The sequence below is a fragment of the Cylas formicarius genome, unplaced genomic scaffold (genome assembly GCF_029955315.1).
Source record: "Cylas formicarius isolate icCylForm1 unplaced genomic scaffold, icCylForm1.1 PGA_scaffold_10__41_contigs__length_53128322, whole genome shotgun sequence".
NCBI lineage: Eukaryota > Metazoa > Arthropoda > Insecta > Coleoptera > Brentidae > Cylas > Cylas formicarius.
Genome location: NW_026844214.1, coordinates 9,598,131 through 9,614,299, shown reverse-complemented (window position 1 = coordinate 9,614,299; position 16,169 = coordinate 9,598,131). Strand labels below are relative to the sequence as shown.

Here is a 16,169-nt window from a genome sequence, read left to right as displayed (position 1 = left end):
GAATGCGAAGCCCCAATTTTTACTGTTGCCCTTTGATTAAATTAATGCAGTAAATTTCCCTTGAGAGGAAAATATCTATTCCAATACAAACTAACCAAATATTTGCGTTCTTTCGGAATCTGGCGAATGATACGTTTTCTTTTGTTTAGAGTGCCTGACTACGACCCATTTTCACAAATATTAGTTTCGTTATTTACAAAATATAACCTGAACACGTAGATTGGCTCAAATAAATAGTAGGCGGGCTTCTTTGTGACTACCGGTTAAAGTTGAAACTAAGTGAATTTCGCCAATTCATCTATTATAATATTATCCAGCATAATGTAACCAACAAACCAACAGATGTCGAAAATGGGCATATAACTCCAATACCTTTTCTCACATTTTGAAAGAAGAAGAAAATGCGGTAAATTTATACCTTGGTTTATCTGATTGGAATTGGAAATAGGATTAACATATAGATACATATAATTCATACTTAACCTTCAAAATTAAGATTTAAAAAGTTTTGCTTTTATGGAGCATTTTAAAGATGCTCATTATTTTCATATTCCATCTCAAGGAAATATATACACAGTTACTGACTTAAAATTAGCTAATGGAACTCCTATACTTTTAGCCGCTTCTCTAAAAAGGGAAATTTTTTGTATAGAATATTTGGAATCTTCATCTGGATTCCTAGTATCAACCACAAAAGAAGTATCTTTTACATATATCCCAAGCAAGTCCTTGTTTATATTTTTTTTAAGTTGAAAAATATAATCGAATTTATTTTTAATAACAATTTTAGGTGGTGCTGAAATAATTTCTATTGATGCATTTAATAAGTCTACAACTAATAATGAACTAGTAATTGGAATCACTATAATAAAAGTATGTTCTCGAAAAATATATTAATCTAAAAAGTTATTTATATTTTTAATGCATTTTTAGAACAGTAGTGATTCAGACACTTTAGAAACATTCCTCAATATCTACTGCCAATTAGAAGAAAATGAAGATTTTGACATTGAAAATATTGCCCAAAACTGCCTAAATGTTGAGTTAAATTTCATTCCTTATAAACTTTTGCATACACACTTAATAACCTGGAATGATTGTAGTATTCTCGGCAAAGAGGTATTAGTTTGTAATTCTAGGAATATCAATTTGAGTTTGAGTGCTTGAGCGCAAGTCAGGTTGTTGTTTTTTAATTGTGTAAACTATCTTTCTATAATCGCCTAAAACAAAATATTCATGTTGAAATGCATTTTTTAGTTCCAAGAATATTTAAGGCCTCCTAATTAGAAATTATTTACTATTCTTGCTCTTAATGAACATTGATCTAAGATATTTTTTAATATTCTAGATAGTGTTTGTTTTATCAGGCAGTGATAACCAGGTACACATTTTTCAAGAAAATACCACAGATCATGTATATAGAGAAATAGACGCTAAAGAATACTTCCCAGAGTTTGGAAAAACAGCAAGCCCAGTTGTATGGATTGATATACAGTTCATTAATAATTTTGAAGAGTATGTATCATTCACATTATTTAATAAAATAATTGACTAACCATTATTTAGGAGAGTTACTGCATTTGGTTGTGAGTGTGGATATGTAAAATTAATGAAAATTAATACCAAGACAAATAAAATAGTGTACAACTTTTCCGTCAGATTTGGAAACTACATATCTAATGTTTATTTATACAGAGAAGATAAAATAAAAAGCAAATACAAAATCCAAAAAATAATTGGAGTCAATAATTCCAGTGAGAGTGCAGGAAACTCGCAGCCTATCCTCAATATGATAGTAATCAACTCAATTCTCCCTGCTGTTATTTTTCGGTAAAAAAGACTACCAAGTTTGGGATTTCATATTTACTTATAAAATTTTTAGAGATGTGCTGACTTATGGACTCAGTGATTATGCTACTCTACCTAGGCATGACAATAGCACAATTTTGACAAGCTGTGTTGTGGCAGACATTGATTTTGATGATGAAAAAGAAATTTTGTTAGGAAATAGTTCTGAGGTAGGAGTTGTATAGAGTGGTCTTTAAATTGGGTCACTATTTTATCTAAATAAATGTAGGTGATGAAGCAGAAATTTATTTCCTTTGTTTAGTTTACCACTTTTTAAATGACAGAAAAGTTGAGAGTTGATGCTCAACAATACTATATTCTTTCATTAACATATTTTTTATTGGTCTCATTCAAGATATTCAGTGTAAAAAGCACAACATGACAGTAAATCTAAAAATAATAAAAAATGTTAGCCTTCATATGTTGTGCCTCGCTGTAATCAATTTTTCTTTTCGTATGGCCCCTATACTGAATATTTATATTTTTAAAATGGTCCGAAAAAACTCTTTTTGAACATATATAACTTTTAATTTAGTAGGCCAAACATTTTATTAATGCCCTTTGTAACTCCACTAATTAGTCCAAATTATTTTAATTTAGGGCTCGGAATTATTATGTTGTGGAAATTTTTCTGTGAAAAACTATCAAACTAAATAAGTAAACAAGCTTACACTTTTGTATTTATCATTTCTCTTCATCCCCTATATTTTCTGAGATAAATAGGTGTAAAAAATGCAGAAATTATTGTCTATGTTAATAATGATCTTTTAAGGAAATTATGTTAATCAAGTATGACAAAGGAGCCAAAAATTGGTTTTTGGAAGAACTGAAACTGATAGCAGCACCAGTGCTGTGTATTAAATATATTGACCTTACAGGAGACGGTGTAAAAGATCTGGTAGTGTTTTCTGTTAAAGGGATACATGTTCTACAAGTAAGTTTTAATTTGCCCAATGCGAGTTCAAAACTCACACTCACTCACTGACCTGATGGTTACTACACTGACTCTAGGACCTTTGAGCTTCTAGCAAGAAACCACTTTCTAGGGCCTCTTGTCCTACATTCTGTTGGTGTGCCAGGCCAAAGGCCCACACTAACTGAGTGGAAACTGAGAAAAAACTATTACTAAGCTAAATGGGGAATAATTTCATTCGAACCCTTTAAGTTGACCATGGTTGACAACATTTATGCAGGTTTGTCACAAAATAAATGAGACAATACTGCTAGTATGGATTCACATTCTAACAGGCAGATCAGCTACAAAGATAATTTATATACCAAAATTGAGTTGGCAAAGTCCAGACCTAAAATCGTACCACCTATCAGGCTTACCTCATTTCTGCTGAAAAGTCTGTAAAAACATCTTCTTCTAAGGAATCTCCTTCATGCCCACAAAATCAACAGAGCTAGCACTTAATAACCTGGTTGAGAGAATAAGCCAGTTTTTGTATTCCAAGACATAATAATGCACTACCAGAATCATTCTATGAGGCTACAAAAGCCTGAGGGATCGGCTGGCTATCCTCTCACTGTGGGAGTAAGTAGTTCATAATACAAGGTAAAAGTGAAAAGAGGGGTAGGAAATAGTGGACTGTATAGTGTTTTCAATCAGCTGACAATTTATTCACAATGGACGCACCCACAACTTTTACACGTTGACATACGCGTGACACAAAATGTCAAACAAAACAAGAAAATTTGGCTCTATTACTTTCTGGGCTGGTACAAATTAGCAATTAGCAATATCAAATGCAAACCTACTTGCAGAACCAACAACGCTGAATCAAGAACAGTGTATCTGCTATCATTCAAGCAAACATGACCATAAACCAATTGAAAATGATAGTTGTACCATTCACCTGCAGAAGAAAACTGGACAATTTGGTGCCTCCTTCCAGACTGGGTAAAACTATAAACTTCTCAACTGAGGTGAAATATCTGGGACTAGCCCTACAGAAAAATCAATGGGATGATCATAATTCTTATGATCGGTTATGGTTCTCTAGTCTGAAGGGAAGCCTGTATGGAGATTACTGATGCCTTCAGCACAATGCCTACAATGTGTGTGCCAGCTACTTCAAAGCGGAATGTATTAATCTTGAGGCACTGGTTCTGCAGAACGTTACTTTATTTGAAAACAGAGAAACAACCTAATACACATTCTTCCAAGCCGGTCAAAGTTTCCTTTCAAATTTGCATGACAGTTAAGAATGGGACAACTGTCCTGGCTTCAAGCAGTGAGCTGCACACTAGCGCCACCTATTTGCCGTATCACTAAATATAACTCAAAACGATTGGGACACTACAATGGGCATTCTACAGGGGCTAAGACATCAATAACAGACCTCTATGAACTAAAAGCCCCAAGCATGGAAGAGTGGGCTTAGTGTAAAAACAACCTCGTAGGGCCTAAGGAATCATTGGACGGAATCTTGGCACATATTCCAGCATATTCAAAGAGAAAGTATAGTGCATGTGATTTAGATCTGGGCGAGGATGTTGGAATGGAAGCAACATTTGCGGAAAAAAAGTGAACGCATTTTCGGACATTAAGGCGGCACTGAAGGAGTTAAAACCATCCCATATTGACTCTAATTGCCAGGGTTGGCCCATTCAAAGACAGTGATAGAATGTCCTCTGAAGAGACATAACTGATACCCTATTAGCAATGAACAGACCAAATCTGAAAATTCTCTTAGGCGTGAACCGGACAGTACAGCCTCAAATACGCGCAAGATCGGGTCCGCCTATAATGACGAATGCCGGTTGTGCTTGGAAAATGATTAAACCGCAGAGTACAGAGTACTGGGAAGCATTAGGCACGCAAAACTTAGGGCCGAAATCCTCCGACTTGAAGATCTGAATAAATTTTAATCTCTCACAGAATAGAGGATTTAGTAGAAGTCCTCACTCAGTCCAGTGGGGGAGTAAGTACTTGGAAGTGTGCTGCAAATTTATCATCAGGTCGCAGCAGAAGATCGGAACATCAGTCACACACAATGAAACCTTAAATCTTGAATTTCTAATGCTAGACAAAAGTAAAATATCTAGACCACCACTGAAGGCTTAGTCCATATAAAATTAAAGGTTTATCATATCAGATTGGTCAACTTTCACAACTTTTTAAGTTGACTTTATATTTCGATACATAAATGCTTTCAGGTTTTTTTAGAATTTGTCTGCTGAATGTAAAATTGTCACAGTTGTCGGAACCAATTAAGCGAAGTTGCACAAAAAAAAATCCAAGAAACTCGCTATTTTTCTAATTTAAAAATTATTTTTTTATTTCGTAAGTAAGTTTATGTTTTTTTTTCTTTTATCATCTATTTATTTTCAGTATGACCATCACTACATCAATGAGCAACTAAACAAGAAAATTGACAGCGTGTGTATTCCGACAATAAGTAACACTAGAGAAAGTGCAATTTAAAAATGTAAAATCTAACTTAAGAGAATTTATATATACCTACTGTACATATTAAAAAAATGGAAGATATATTTTTTGAAAATAAACAATTATTTTTATTTTTTCATTATCGCTGAATTTTGAAAAATGTAATCATGAAACTTACAGCGCACTTTAGATTAACTTCGTTTTGAGTCATACATCTATGGTCTCAACATTTAACGAGGTTTTAATCTATGGCTTGTTTCTTTTATTCGCAACATTGCTCACATACGAAGATAGTGTTTCCCCACGAACTAGTTTCAATTTTCTTAATTTTGATTTAAAATCAATTTGCTGGGTAGCGAAGTTAAAAAGAGGTAAGGACCAATGCCTTTTACGCCGAATAAATAATGTTCGTGAACAAATATTTCACATTCTGCATTAATAAAATTCAAGACTTAATGTTGATATATGATGATTGGTAAGCGGACAACCAAGTAAATGATCATGATGTTCACTTTCAAGTCATTGTGAAATACCAGTAATAAAAGTCTTGTCAATGTTGTCTATAATTTAATCGCGATCGGTTTTGTCATAAAAGGAATCTATAAGTTTTCCTGATAGTAGTGCAATTTGCATATGTAGTACACAGCTGCACAGTGTTGCCAAACTCCTGTTTTTATTTATTTTCCTACGATCGAAAATAATCCCCAACTGAAGGAATTCCTTCATTCACACACGAAAGATAAACAAGGAAAGTAAAACAAATAAAATATTCGTAATTATAGCGATAAAGAGAGTGTCATTATTTATTAAATTGTCACATGGCATAGAGTTTATATATACCTCCGACACTTTCCATATATTGCGATGCTTTAAATGGTGCGTTTACATAAACTTCAAATTAAAATATGTTAATATGAAAAAAGGATATCAAATAGAATATAATGAAAAGAATAATGACTTGACTCCTGTAAATTCTTGAAGAGAGTTAATAAATTTTAGCCTCATCTTGGTAACATAACTGTTTCACTTTTTTATCTTTACTTAACACAATAAATAACTGGTAAACTATTTACTCTATCGTATTGGGAGGAAAGGGTAATATTTATGCACAACGCAAAGAACAATAAAAGAAATTCTGAAATAATTGCTACGGCAGTGGCATTGAATAGTATACCGCATGTATGAATCAGGTAAGGTCGAGCATATACAATGGGTTTTTGCGGGCACCGTTTAGCGGAAGACAGTCATATGGATACCTACGTCATGCATGCTCCGTTGTAGTACTTGTTCAGTTTTTAATAATGATTATTGTTTGCGCTCTTGAAACGGGGGATTTGCCTAAACAACCAGAGGCTCAACCTTCGTTTAACCGAAATCATTTACATAAATAAGGATTGCACTTTTGAATATAGAGAGAGAGAGATGCATCATTTCCATTTTTCGGTTTTTAAAATAGTTGAAATCAGTTACATTAAAACTGATGTTTGCTCTGAATTCTAAGTGTTTTTCAGAATATAAAACATAAAAAATTTTGTGATGGAAATAAGTAATTTTCATTATATGAACAAATTTTGATGACATATATATATATATATATATATATATATATATATATATATATATATATATATATATATATATATATATATATATATATATATATTGATATTCTATTTCCCTACGTTTACTTTCTTGATCAGCTCAGTAAAACATTTTTCAACTCTTCAAATACATCTTCGCGAACGCTTTTACAGTGTGTAATCAGCTTTAGAGCGAATACGGTCTGGTTAGTAATTGCCTTCAAGGTTGTTTAAAAAAAGTACATGTAATATGCTGTTTTGATGTAACATAATTTGTTTTAACAGTGATGAGAGCTCACAATAAATAAAGATTCTTTTTGGGCAAGAAATACACACGCCTACTCCGACGTAAGTTAATGAACCCTTTTAAAAATCAGATTGCCTAAGTAAATGCTAAATAAGTATTAATTAAAATATTCAACTTTAATAAACAGTCATAAGTGTTAAACAAGTTTATAAAATATATGAGTTGATAATTCATTAGACGTATTTTTATATCAGAACCATGAAATTGTTCGCATCATATACTTTATGGTGTTAAAAATTTTGACATTGTAACTCATTACTGCGGAATTCATTTATATCTCCATATCGAAAAAAAATATATAAAAGTTATTTATATGAAAGTAATGCATGCAATAAAAATAGTTACCAATATACAGGATATCTCATAAATCTCTCACAACACCAAATTTATTTTTAAATGGAACACTCGGTATATATTATTTTATTTTTGGAAATTTCGGAGAATGAAACCGCAGAATACTTTCAGTTAGTATAGACTTTAAAAACATTTTACATGCTGTTGATTTTATTTATGTCAAACTGACTAAATCACTGTACCGAATTTTATTTGATATTACTGTGCATATAACCAACGATTTGAAAATTTTCTATCACTGCTTAAAAATCTCGTATCATATGTCCACCATATAAAATTCATTCAAACACCCTGAAAGTGTTAGTGAAGTAAGCTAAACGGGAGTAATTTTAACAGCTTAAGATCTTCGTTTCATTTTGATGGTTTGTATTTTTTCTTTGTTTTCTTTGCTTAGCAGACGGACACAATAATGATAATTTATTAATAGACCCCGTGAGCCGTTTTCAAATTTTTGGAATTAGGAAGAGCTTATTTGTAAAAAAATTGTCAACTTGGTCCATTTTTTAAAAAAAAATTCGGGCTTTCGTTAATCACCCGGTGTAATAAAAAATATACCATTTAAGGGACTTCTACAAAAATGTAACGATAGAGTAGAACACAAAGCTTAATACATTGAAATACTGGTCCAAATATCTTTTTTATTTTTGCAGATATGTATTTCGTAAATATAAACCTTTCTTCCACCACTTTACTAAAATGAATTGCCGCAAGTGTGGTGCGAAAAGTCGTAATAAGGCGTTAGTTTAGTCTTTTTTATGTTCCTTCAAAACTTTATCATATTCTGGTTTATAGATCACGGAAAATATGTATTACCCAGCTGATCCTGTCGATGGTTTAATAAGAGAGTTTTCGAGACTGAAGGTCGCAAAACCGCAAGCCAACAAATTAGTAAAACGGAAAACTAACTATCACAAGAAAAGGGAACTTCCTCGGCCCCTCTCGATTCGATTTAATCCAAGCGTTTTGAATATCGAATTATGGTCTGTAATGCAAGATTGCACGAAAGCGATGGAGTTCGTGGCTGTTGAGGTTGGTACAATAGAATTTAATAAAATATTGAATAAATTACCTCCTTCGCTGTATGTATCGGAAATAAAAAAAGTTTGCAATCCGTTTTTAAAACTTTCGTTTGATCTGAAAAGGTCTTTCTGGTGCAACAATGTAACCCCACTGCAACTATTTCACGGTACGAAACAGAAATATGTAGATAATATTTGTCTACATAATTTTAATTGGAGATACAGCGGAAAAGATACTGGGCACAGATACGGCAAAGGTGTAAATTTTACATCGAAACCAAAGTTTGCTCTGAATTTCTGCGATAAGAACTCCGCTGATAAGGTTTTAATTCTGGCAGAAGTTTTGTGTAAAGCGTTTGGAGAAGGAAAAGAGAATCTTCTCGTTCCGCCGTACGGATGCGACACCGTCACTGCGTGCAACGGAATTTATGTTAAATTTTGCGACGGTGAATTTTATCCGAAGTACGTTCTTCATGTCCGCAAATATAATCGAAAACGTTAAATGTGTTATGTAATATTTTACAGGGTATTTTTATTATTCTTAAGTGCTCGTTTTTCTAACATAATTTGAGTTAATGTTTTGACTGTTTGTTTTATTTATATTTTGATAGTCTATGTATGAATATAGTTTGTTTTACTGATAACGGGATATAACTTGAATACAAGCTCAAGTGGTGTTAAATGCCTTATTAACAATTCGATATTAACTTGTTACTTGCCTTGTTTTTTAAAAAAAATAAGTTGACAAAAAACCATTGAAATCCATTTGAATTTGTATCAAATTGTCCCTCGAAGAAGTTTTGTTGTTTTATTAGATATTTAGGCTTCAAGTTCACATGTTACAAGGCAACAAACTATTTCGCACAGATGAAAAGTCTTTATTGTGCTTTAAAGAACTTTAATGCCATCTTTAAGAAAATCTGGACATATTATAAACATTTACAGGGTCTTCCACCTCAGCGCATTTCTTTCATAAATCTATAACGCATGCGACGCCAATAATCCCAAAAATGCCCCTAGCACCGGCCACTAGACTTAATAATTTTAATACATTAGGGCTAAATTACCCTCTTAATACACCAACTAACACTGTCAAATTTCAACAAAATCGAGTGAATATATGTTTATAAAATATAAATAAATATATAAAATATATTATATTTTTTAATAAGGAATCGCCCCTAAAATATCTCCGTCTATTTTTCGAACACCCTGTATATATATTCGAGCAACTTAAGATGCGTGCGCACATTGCTATAAATTTATATATTTATAAATTTTAAAAATATTTATAAATATATATGTAATACAAAAACGTGGGTGGGTTTCGTCGCATGCGTCTCAATGTGTGCGCCTTGCCTTAGACATAACATCTAAAAAAAACGGATTTATGGTCTGCATATTTTAAAAGTAGTTTGTAAATAATAACGGGAATCACACTAGCTCCACAAATTTTTTGACGCCCCGATATTTCCAAGAAATATTTTTTCTTTACTTTTAATTTTTTTCTATGCTTTTGCAAAATACTAGGTAGTTCTTCTTCAGTAACATCTTAGATTTTTTAATTTTTTATTATAAGTTTAAAACCGATAATGCTAAACAAGGAAAAATTCTAATTACAGATTCATTAGTGATTATCAAAATTTATTTAATTATAATTCAGATTTTGGATAATGTTAGGTAAGTATAGTTACATTTTTATTCTTAACGTGTTTTCCAAAATGAAAATAATTACCCACTAATGAAACGCATGGATGCATATTGAGCCAGAAACTTTTTAACAAACCATATTTGACGGGCCCAGAATAAAAGTCAGTTAAATACTGCACGTAGAACAAAAATAAATTTTGTACATTCAAAGAAACTTCCACAGGCTACTGTAATACTTTTTACAAAACTTCTGGATTCCTCATGTGTCGTTTTTTGCTGAGTCGAACTTGTCTTACGTTTCGCCAATCATCCCATTGGCTTCTTCAGAGCTTGACTGAAAAACAGTTTCAGGAACGTCAGCAAGTTCGACTTAGCAAAAACCGACGCAGGAGGAATCCAGAAGTTTTGTAAAAAGTGAAAATAATTACCCACTAATGAAACGCATGGATGCATATTGAGCCAGAAACTTTTTAACAAACCATATTTGACGGGCCCAGAATAAAAGTCAGTTAAATACTGCACGTAGAACAAAAATAAATTTTGTACATTCAAAGAAACTTCCACAGGCTACTGTAATACTTTTTACAAAACTTCTGGATTCCTCATGTGTCGTTTTTTGCTGAGTCGAACTTGTCTTACGTTTCGCCAATCATCCCATTGGCTTCTTCAGAGCTTGACTGAAAAACAGTTTCAGGAACGTCAGCAAGTTCGACTTAGCAAAAACCGACGCAGGAGGAATCCAGAAGTTTTGTAAAAAGTAGAAACTTTGTCCTTGGAAAAAAACGTTAAAATTATATTCATATGTATTTTTCAGTGATTACAATTTGGTTGCTCGTCTTGGGTCAGATGTATTGTTGATGAGAATTCACATTCAGCAATTTCTTCGATTCCTTATACGTATACCTACCCAATCCTACAACGTATGACGCAATACTATTTTGGATGATCGAGCAACGAAATTATTTCGGACTATCGCGAATTCGGATTAATGACGTCCCACACTAAATTATCTTACCAGAAGGGTTACGGACCCAAAATATATAAAAATTACTCAATATATGATTTACAGGCATTGTAAAAAAATGGGTATTAAAGAGAGGGTCACTGTGAACAATAGTTCGCATTTAATCACACTGCGAAACATATTAGAAGTATCTGACGAACGGATTTACTTCAAATTATACAGGGTGATCTAACATATTTTCAAGTGTGCAGTGTGGCCGCTTCTATATAAATGTGGCAACATCTTGCTTAGTTTAAACGTTACTCCCTGTAGTAGTAGATTTTGTTCAGGTTTCCCTATACTTAAATTATAAATAATTTCCTTGATGCTTGAAGAAATCTTAAGATTGCTGTGCTTTAAACTAACTCAATATATTCAAGTGTCCCTGTACCCATCTCTTACGGTCTTTAAAATGAAAATTAAGTTTCACACATGAACTTTGTAAAACATCATTTTCATTTCGCTTTAGTTTCTTTCCAACTATATTTTTTCAAAGTCAATAATCAATCAATCAAGACAGAAGACTCCTTCTTGTCAAACGCCAAAGCCTTCTGTGAACTCGGGAACACGGTAACAATAGAAAAAGCGCGAAATACAATCGTAGAATCTAAAAATGAAATGATATGCAAGGGGAGCCACCTCCTCTTACATTATTCTGTATAATTTAAAGCAAACGCGGTATGAACGGGTAGGTCTAGGTGCGGCTGAATATTGATCTCCCGTAACATACGTGAACGGAAATCCATCCACTGTAAGCTTCGAATAAATTTTTATTTTCAAGGATTTTTTTTTAAAACGGCGTTTCTAATTATTAGATTGGAGATACTTAACAAAAATGTTTTTATTTAGTTTTTCGTCATTTGATTAGTTTTTGCTTGTTTACTCGGCAAGCTTACATTTTGGAAATTTAAGAAAAATGGTTTATAAATATTTGCATACGATTCCTCCAAGAAATCTTTATATCTTTATATGACAGACTTATTGGGAAAATCTTTAAAAAAGAGACGTGACGAAGAGTTTTTATAGATTCAAAATCTACCTTAAAATGACAAAATCAAGAATTTCTGTAAACATGAAACGGCGCACTTGCGAGTGAAATAGTTGCGACAAAAAAATCCAAAATCATTCCATTGAAACATAGGACGCGAGTATGTTCCAAGGAATGAATCGGAATAATCCTGTTTAATTTTCGACAAGTTTGCAGAAGTTCGAAGCATATTTTTACCCAGCTTCACCCATGAAATAACCCTCTATACATACACCTATAAAAATATTTTCTTGAAATAAATAGAGATGGTAAAAAAATATATATTTAAACATTTGAAAAAATACATGCCAGCAGCAAATGGGAATGTCATTTATGGATCATGTAGTGAAGTATGCTGTTAGTCTTGGTTCGTTTACCGAGACGGCTAATTAATTGTTTGTCCCTATCTTTAGTTTGGCGGTAGTTTTCCCATAACTCCACTTGAACTTCTCTTGGTAGTTCTCTAAATACCTCTTCATTAACATTTGGAGGGCATGAAATATTATGATTTGTATCAGGCAAACTATCACTCGAGTTTAATCTCAATTCAGCTACCTTTAGCTTTGATGGTGCTTCAATATCATCCAAATCATTAGTCAAATTTCTCTTGGTACCAAGTTTTTGAAACTTGCCTCGTTTGGGAATTGGTCCAAGTTCAAATTCTGGACTATCTAGTACATATGAAGTTGACGCTACTTTTGTAGGAGTGCAACACTCTTCCCGAGTGTTTGCAAAATCTGTAACAGATTGAACTTCAATGTTTCTAGACAAAAATTTTTTTAGAATATTGGTATTAGGTTTTTCAACAAATTTGGTAAATGATAATCCCAATAGAGTAATGTGAAATGTCTTCTTTGTATCAACAATTTTTTTAAAGAGAATCATAATAATACTTATGAGCTTATTTTTATTAACTTCTGTCATTTTTAAGTTATTGAATAGTGATGTACTAATGTTGCACTGCCTGGATTCTCTACCACTTAAATGAGAATTATGTTTGTCATATTTCCGCACTGTTATTTTAAGAGTTTTTGGTATTCGGCCATCTTCAGCGACTAGTACTAATAGCCTATTCAACAACTGTCTCAATTTTTCCTCTATTTCCTTCTCAATTGAAATTGCTTTGCAACTATCTTCTATTCCAATACTCTGCGGCTTTCCACTTATTTTAACAGGAGATAGATCATTGCCCAAACTTAAATCTCGTACAAATTTGGCCCTATCACACCCAAGAATTGTTTTTAATAAGTCAATGCTGGTATTTTGCAATTCTTCCACTTTTGTTATATTATGTTGGGCTAATAGTTGGGCGGTGACATGACCAAGCCATGGTATATTTGCAACAGACTCTAGGCTAAGTAATAACTCATATGCACAATTAGGGAATACAATTGTTTGTTTGTTTGGTTTATTTTTACTACAAGCAATTTTTGCAATTAGTTTATTATGTGCAATACCAGCACAAGTGGTTAAACCTAATTCATTTCTTAACCTATCTCTTATTTCCTGTGCAATCTGAGATCCTAGCTTAAGTCGCTCTGTGCAGCCACAATCACATAACATGCTTGTGTCACCAAAAACATTGCCAAATGAATTTATTGAACCATTGCTATGCAATTTTTCTTTTACTAAGTGAGTAATATCTAAGAAATTCTCATCCAATCCAAGCCTTTCAACTAAATCTGAGTAGTTACGTAGACAAGCTGTAACATTGTACGACATCTGCCTATAATCGTGAAGATCTTCTCCATTAACCAACACTAGATCAGAACATATTTTCCTTGCATCACTAATTTTCATGCACTTTTGTACACCATATTGCCTTGCAACATAGTTACTTGTGACTACAATATTTTTTTGTTGTATTCCTAGAGGTAGATTCATTAGAGATGGATTTTTAATCATTTCAACTTGGGCATAAAAGCAATCTATGTCAACATGGATTATAGTGCGTAAGTGGTCATTCACATTATTCATCTACAAAAAAAGGATTCCTTTAAAATCAAAAGCTAGATTTGTACCTTATTTACCTTTTTATCTTATTTTTTAATTTTTTGACTTTGACGACTTTGTAAACCAAAAACAGAGATCAACTAAAGAAATGCATATAATCACAGATAGTAAAATACAGCATGCCTTGTATGTTGTGGTGCTAACCTAGTTTTTTCAAATTTAATGCCAGTGCTCTGTGATTGAAAACAAATACGTCTGACATCATTGCCTGATTAATGATCATATTCATTTCTAACTGGTAAATCTAGATATAATTTTATTAGCAAATTCCATCTGTATTTTTAGTACAAATGGGTTGTGCTGTTTATGGTTGTAATAATAGCTACCATAAAAAGAAAAGGAGTGGTGAAGACCTTGTATTTCACCGATTCCCAAAGGGTATAGGCATGGAAACAGTCAGAAAGGTTTGGATTACCTGTTGCAACAGAGATAAGATATACAACATTAATAGCAGCTATATTTGTTCTGTGCACTTTACTGAAGATGATTATGAGAGAGACTTGAAGAATGAGTTACTGGGTAAGCTAATACACCCAAAGGGGTAAATAACATGTTATTATAAGGATTTGTGTGACGATTTTTTTAATGAGCTTTACAGAAGATGCATAAGGCAATCCACAAAAAAATAAGTTGCCAAACCATGTGCACTATATACATATACTTCTGTACTATAACTAAATTCATTTTAATGGAATGACATAGTTTTAACTTACCACTTTTTAAAAATATAAAGAGGGTTTTATTGAGACGTGTACAACATTGGTACTTTTTACTGGGGCAACCTGTACTAGTATGAAAGTCATTTTAATAAGAGAGAAATAAAATATTATTCAAACCTTGTTTGTATTCATGAAAAACAAAAATTATATTTTTTTGAATGGACCATATATGAATTTGTTTTTCGATTCTTCGTAAAATTCTAATCGAAATTCATGTAACATGTAGTGTTTACATTTATGAAATATTTGAATTTAAAATGTATATTTTTATATTTTAATAATAAACTATTACAAATCAAAAAGCCTCAGGATAACAAAGTGTTTGACAAATGATTGACAATAATGATTTGATTTGGACACTTGTTATTTTTTTTTTGCTTAGAATTTTACAAAAAAATCTAAAAACAAATCTATCTGATCCATATGATCCATTGAAAAAAGTAAACTTTCTGTTTTTCCGTACATAATGATCAATTTTAGAATTTGGTTTACATATAGAAAAAAAAGTATTTTTCGGTATCTATATAACCAAACTTTTAATTTTATGTAAGGAAAATAGTTCGCATTTCTGTGAAGGTGGTGATTACCCAAAAGTTTTTCCAGGTTTACCAGTAAGAAAAATTTTGAAAAAAACTGCTGTTCCTACTTGTTACTCTCCTAAACCACTAGGTTTAAAAATTTGTACTTATGAAAACAAAAGAGGGAATAATGAACTAGATTTGTGCAAATCTGACATCAATATGGAAATGAATATTAATGTTATCGAAAAGTCAAGGTACATTGGAGACCCATGAGAACGTCAAGTGCAAACTGATGACTATGAATTAAAATATCGAAAACTTTTAAATAAGTATCGTGACATAAAAAGCAATGTCCAAATTAAGAAGATAAAGGAATTAAACAATCAATTGGGTTATTTTAAAAAAGGTAAGTCTCAAAAAGTTTTTACTTTATTAAGAACTCAGCGTCAAAATAAAGAGACAAAAAAAGGTATTACAAAACGTGTGTGTAAATGTAAGTAATGTAATTTGTAGTATTATAAAATTATAAAATAAAAGTTGGAATGTTGAGATATTTTATTGTTTGCGGTAAAGATAAAATTAATGTACAAAGTTTGAATTTTTGCTTTCTGGGATTTCAATCAAAAAGAAAAACTTTATGAAAAATGATATTTATTTACAACTTATGTCTTAGTAACAAACACATTAAATAATCATTCATTTTTTAAAAGACAAGACAGAATAATGCAGTGGTA

General features: G+C 32.1%; 4 protein-coding genes across 7 annotated transcripts; 3 read left to right on the top strand and 1 right to left on the bottom strand.

Annotated features, from left to right (window-relative positions):
• The first annotated feature begins 446 nt into the window (after positions 1 to 446).
• Positions 447 to 5,352, top strand: LOC132697491 (KICSTOR complex protein kaptin-like). The gene is made up of 8 exons (XM_060663069.1): positions 447 to 721; positions 791 to 873; positions 934 to 1,119; positions 1,349 to 1,515; positions 1,567 to 1,830; positions 1,883 to 2,018; positions 2,621 to 2,782; positions 5,186 to 5,352. Exons 1-8 carry the CDS (start codon positions 517 to 519, stop codon positions 5,276 to 5,278), a joined length of 1,296 nt encoding a protein of 431 aa, XP_060519052.1. The 5' UTR covers positions 447 to 516; the 3' UTR covers positions 5,279 to 5,352.
• A 124-nt stretch (positions 5,353 to 5,476) lies between these two features.
• Positions 5,477 to 10,476, top strand: LOC132697495 (protein mono-ADP-ribosyltransferase PARP12-like). Of its 2 annotated transcripts, none has more exons than XM_060663083.1 (2): positions 5,477 to 5,613; positions 8,276 to 10,476. In XM_060663083.1, the coding sequence occupies exon 2, from the start codon at positions 8,288 to 8,290 to the stop codon at positions 9,002 to 9,004; it is 717 nt and encodes a 238-aa protein (XP_060519066.1). In that variant the 5' UTR covers positions 5,477 to 5,613; positions 8,276 to 8,287; the 3' UTR covers positions 9,005 to 10,476. The 2 variants fall into 2 exon arrangements, with proteins under 2 accessions (XP_060519066.1, XP_060519075.1); XM_060663092.1 differs by lacking the exon at positions 5,477 to 5,613 and adding an exon at positions 7,029 to 7,170 and having other exon boundaries at positions 8,276 to 10,475.
• Positions 10,477 to 10,976: 500 nt separating this feature from the next.
• Positions 10,977 to 14,312, bottom strand: LOC132697478 (DNA polymerase iota). Of its 2 annotated transcripts, XM_060663056.1 has the most exons (3): positions 14,213 to 14,312; positions 12,738 to 14,159; positions 10,977 to 12,655 (listed from the first exon to the last, which is right to left on the bottom strand). In XM_060663056.1, the coding sequence occupies exons 2-3, from the start codon at positions 14,157 to 14,159 to the stop codon at positions 12,572 to 12,574; spliced, it is 1,506 nt and encodes a 501-aa protein (XP_060519039.1). In that variant the 5' UTR covers positions 14,213 to 14,312; the 3' UTR covers positions 10,977 to 12,571. The 2 variants fall into 2 exon arrangements, with proteins under 2 accessions (XP_060519039.1, XP_060519030.1); XM_060663047.1 differs by having other exon boundaries at positions 10,977 to 14,159; positions 14,213 to 14,310.
• On the top strand, positions 14,010 to 15,979 carry LOC132697507 (THAP domain-containing protein 1-like). Of its 2 annotated transcripts, none has more exons than XM_060663106.1 (3): positions 14,010 to 14,134; positions 14,481 to 14,714; positions 15,518 to 15,979. In XM_060663106.1, exons 1-3 carry the CDS (start codon positions 14,113 to 14,115, stop codon positions 15,706 to 15,708), a joined length of 447 nt encoding a protein of 148 aa, XP_060519089.1. In that variant the 5' UTR covers positions 14,010 to 14,112; the 3' UTR covers positions 15,709 to 15,979. The 2 variants fall into 2 exon arrangements, 1 of the variants encoding a protein (XP_060519089.1); XR_009618163.1 differs by lacking the exon at positions 14,010 to 14,134 and adding an exon at positions 14,356 to 14,433.
• Positions 15,980 to 16,169: the final 190 nt, after the last annotated feature.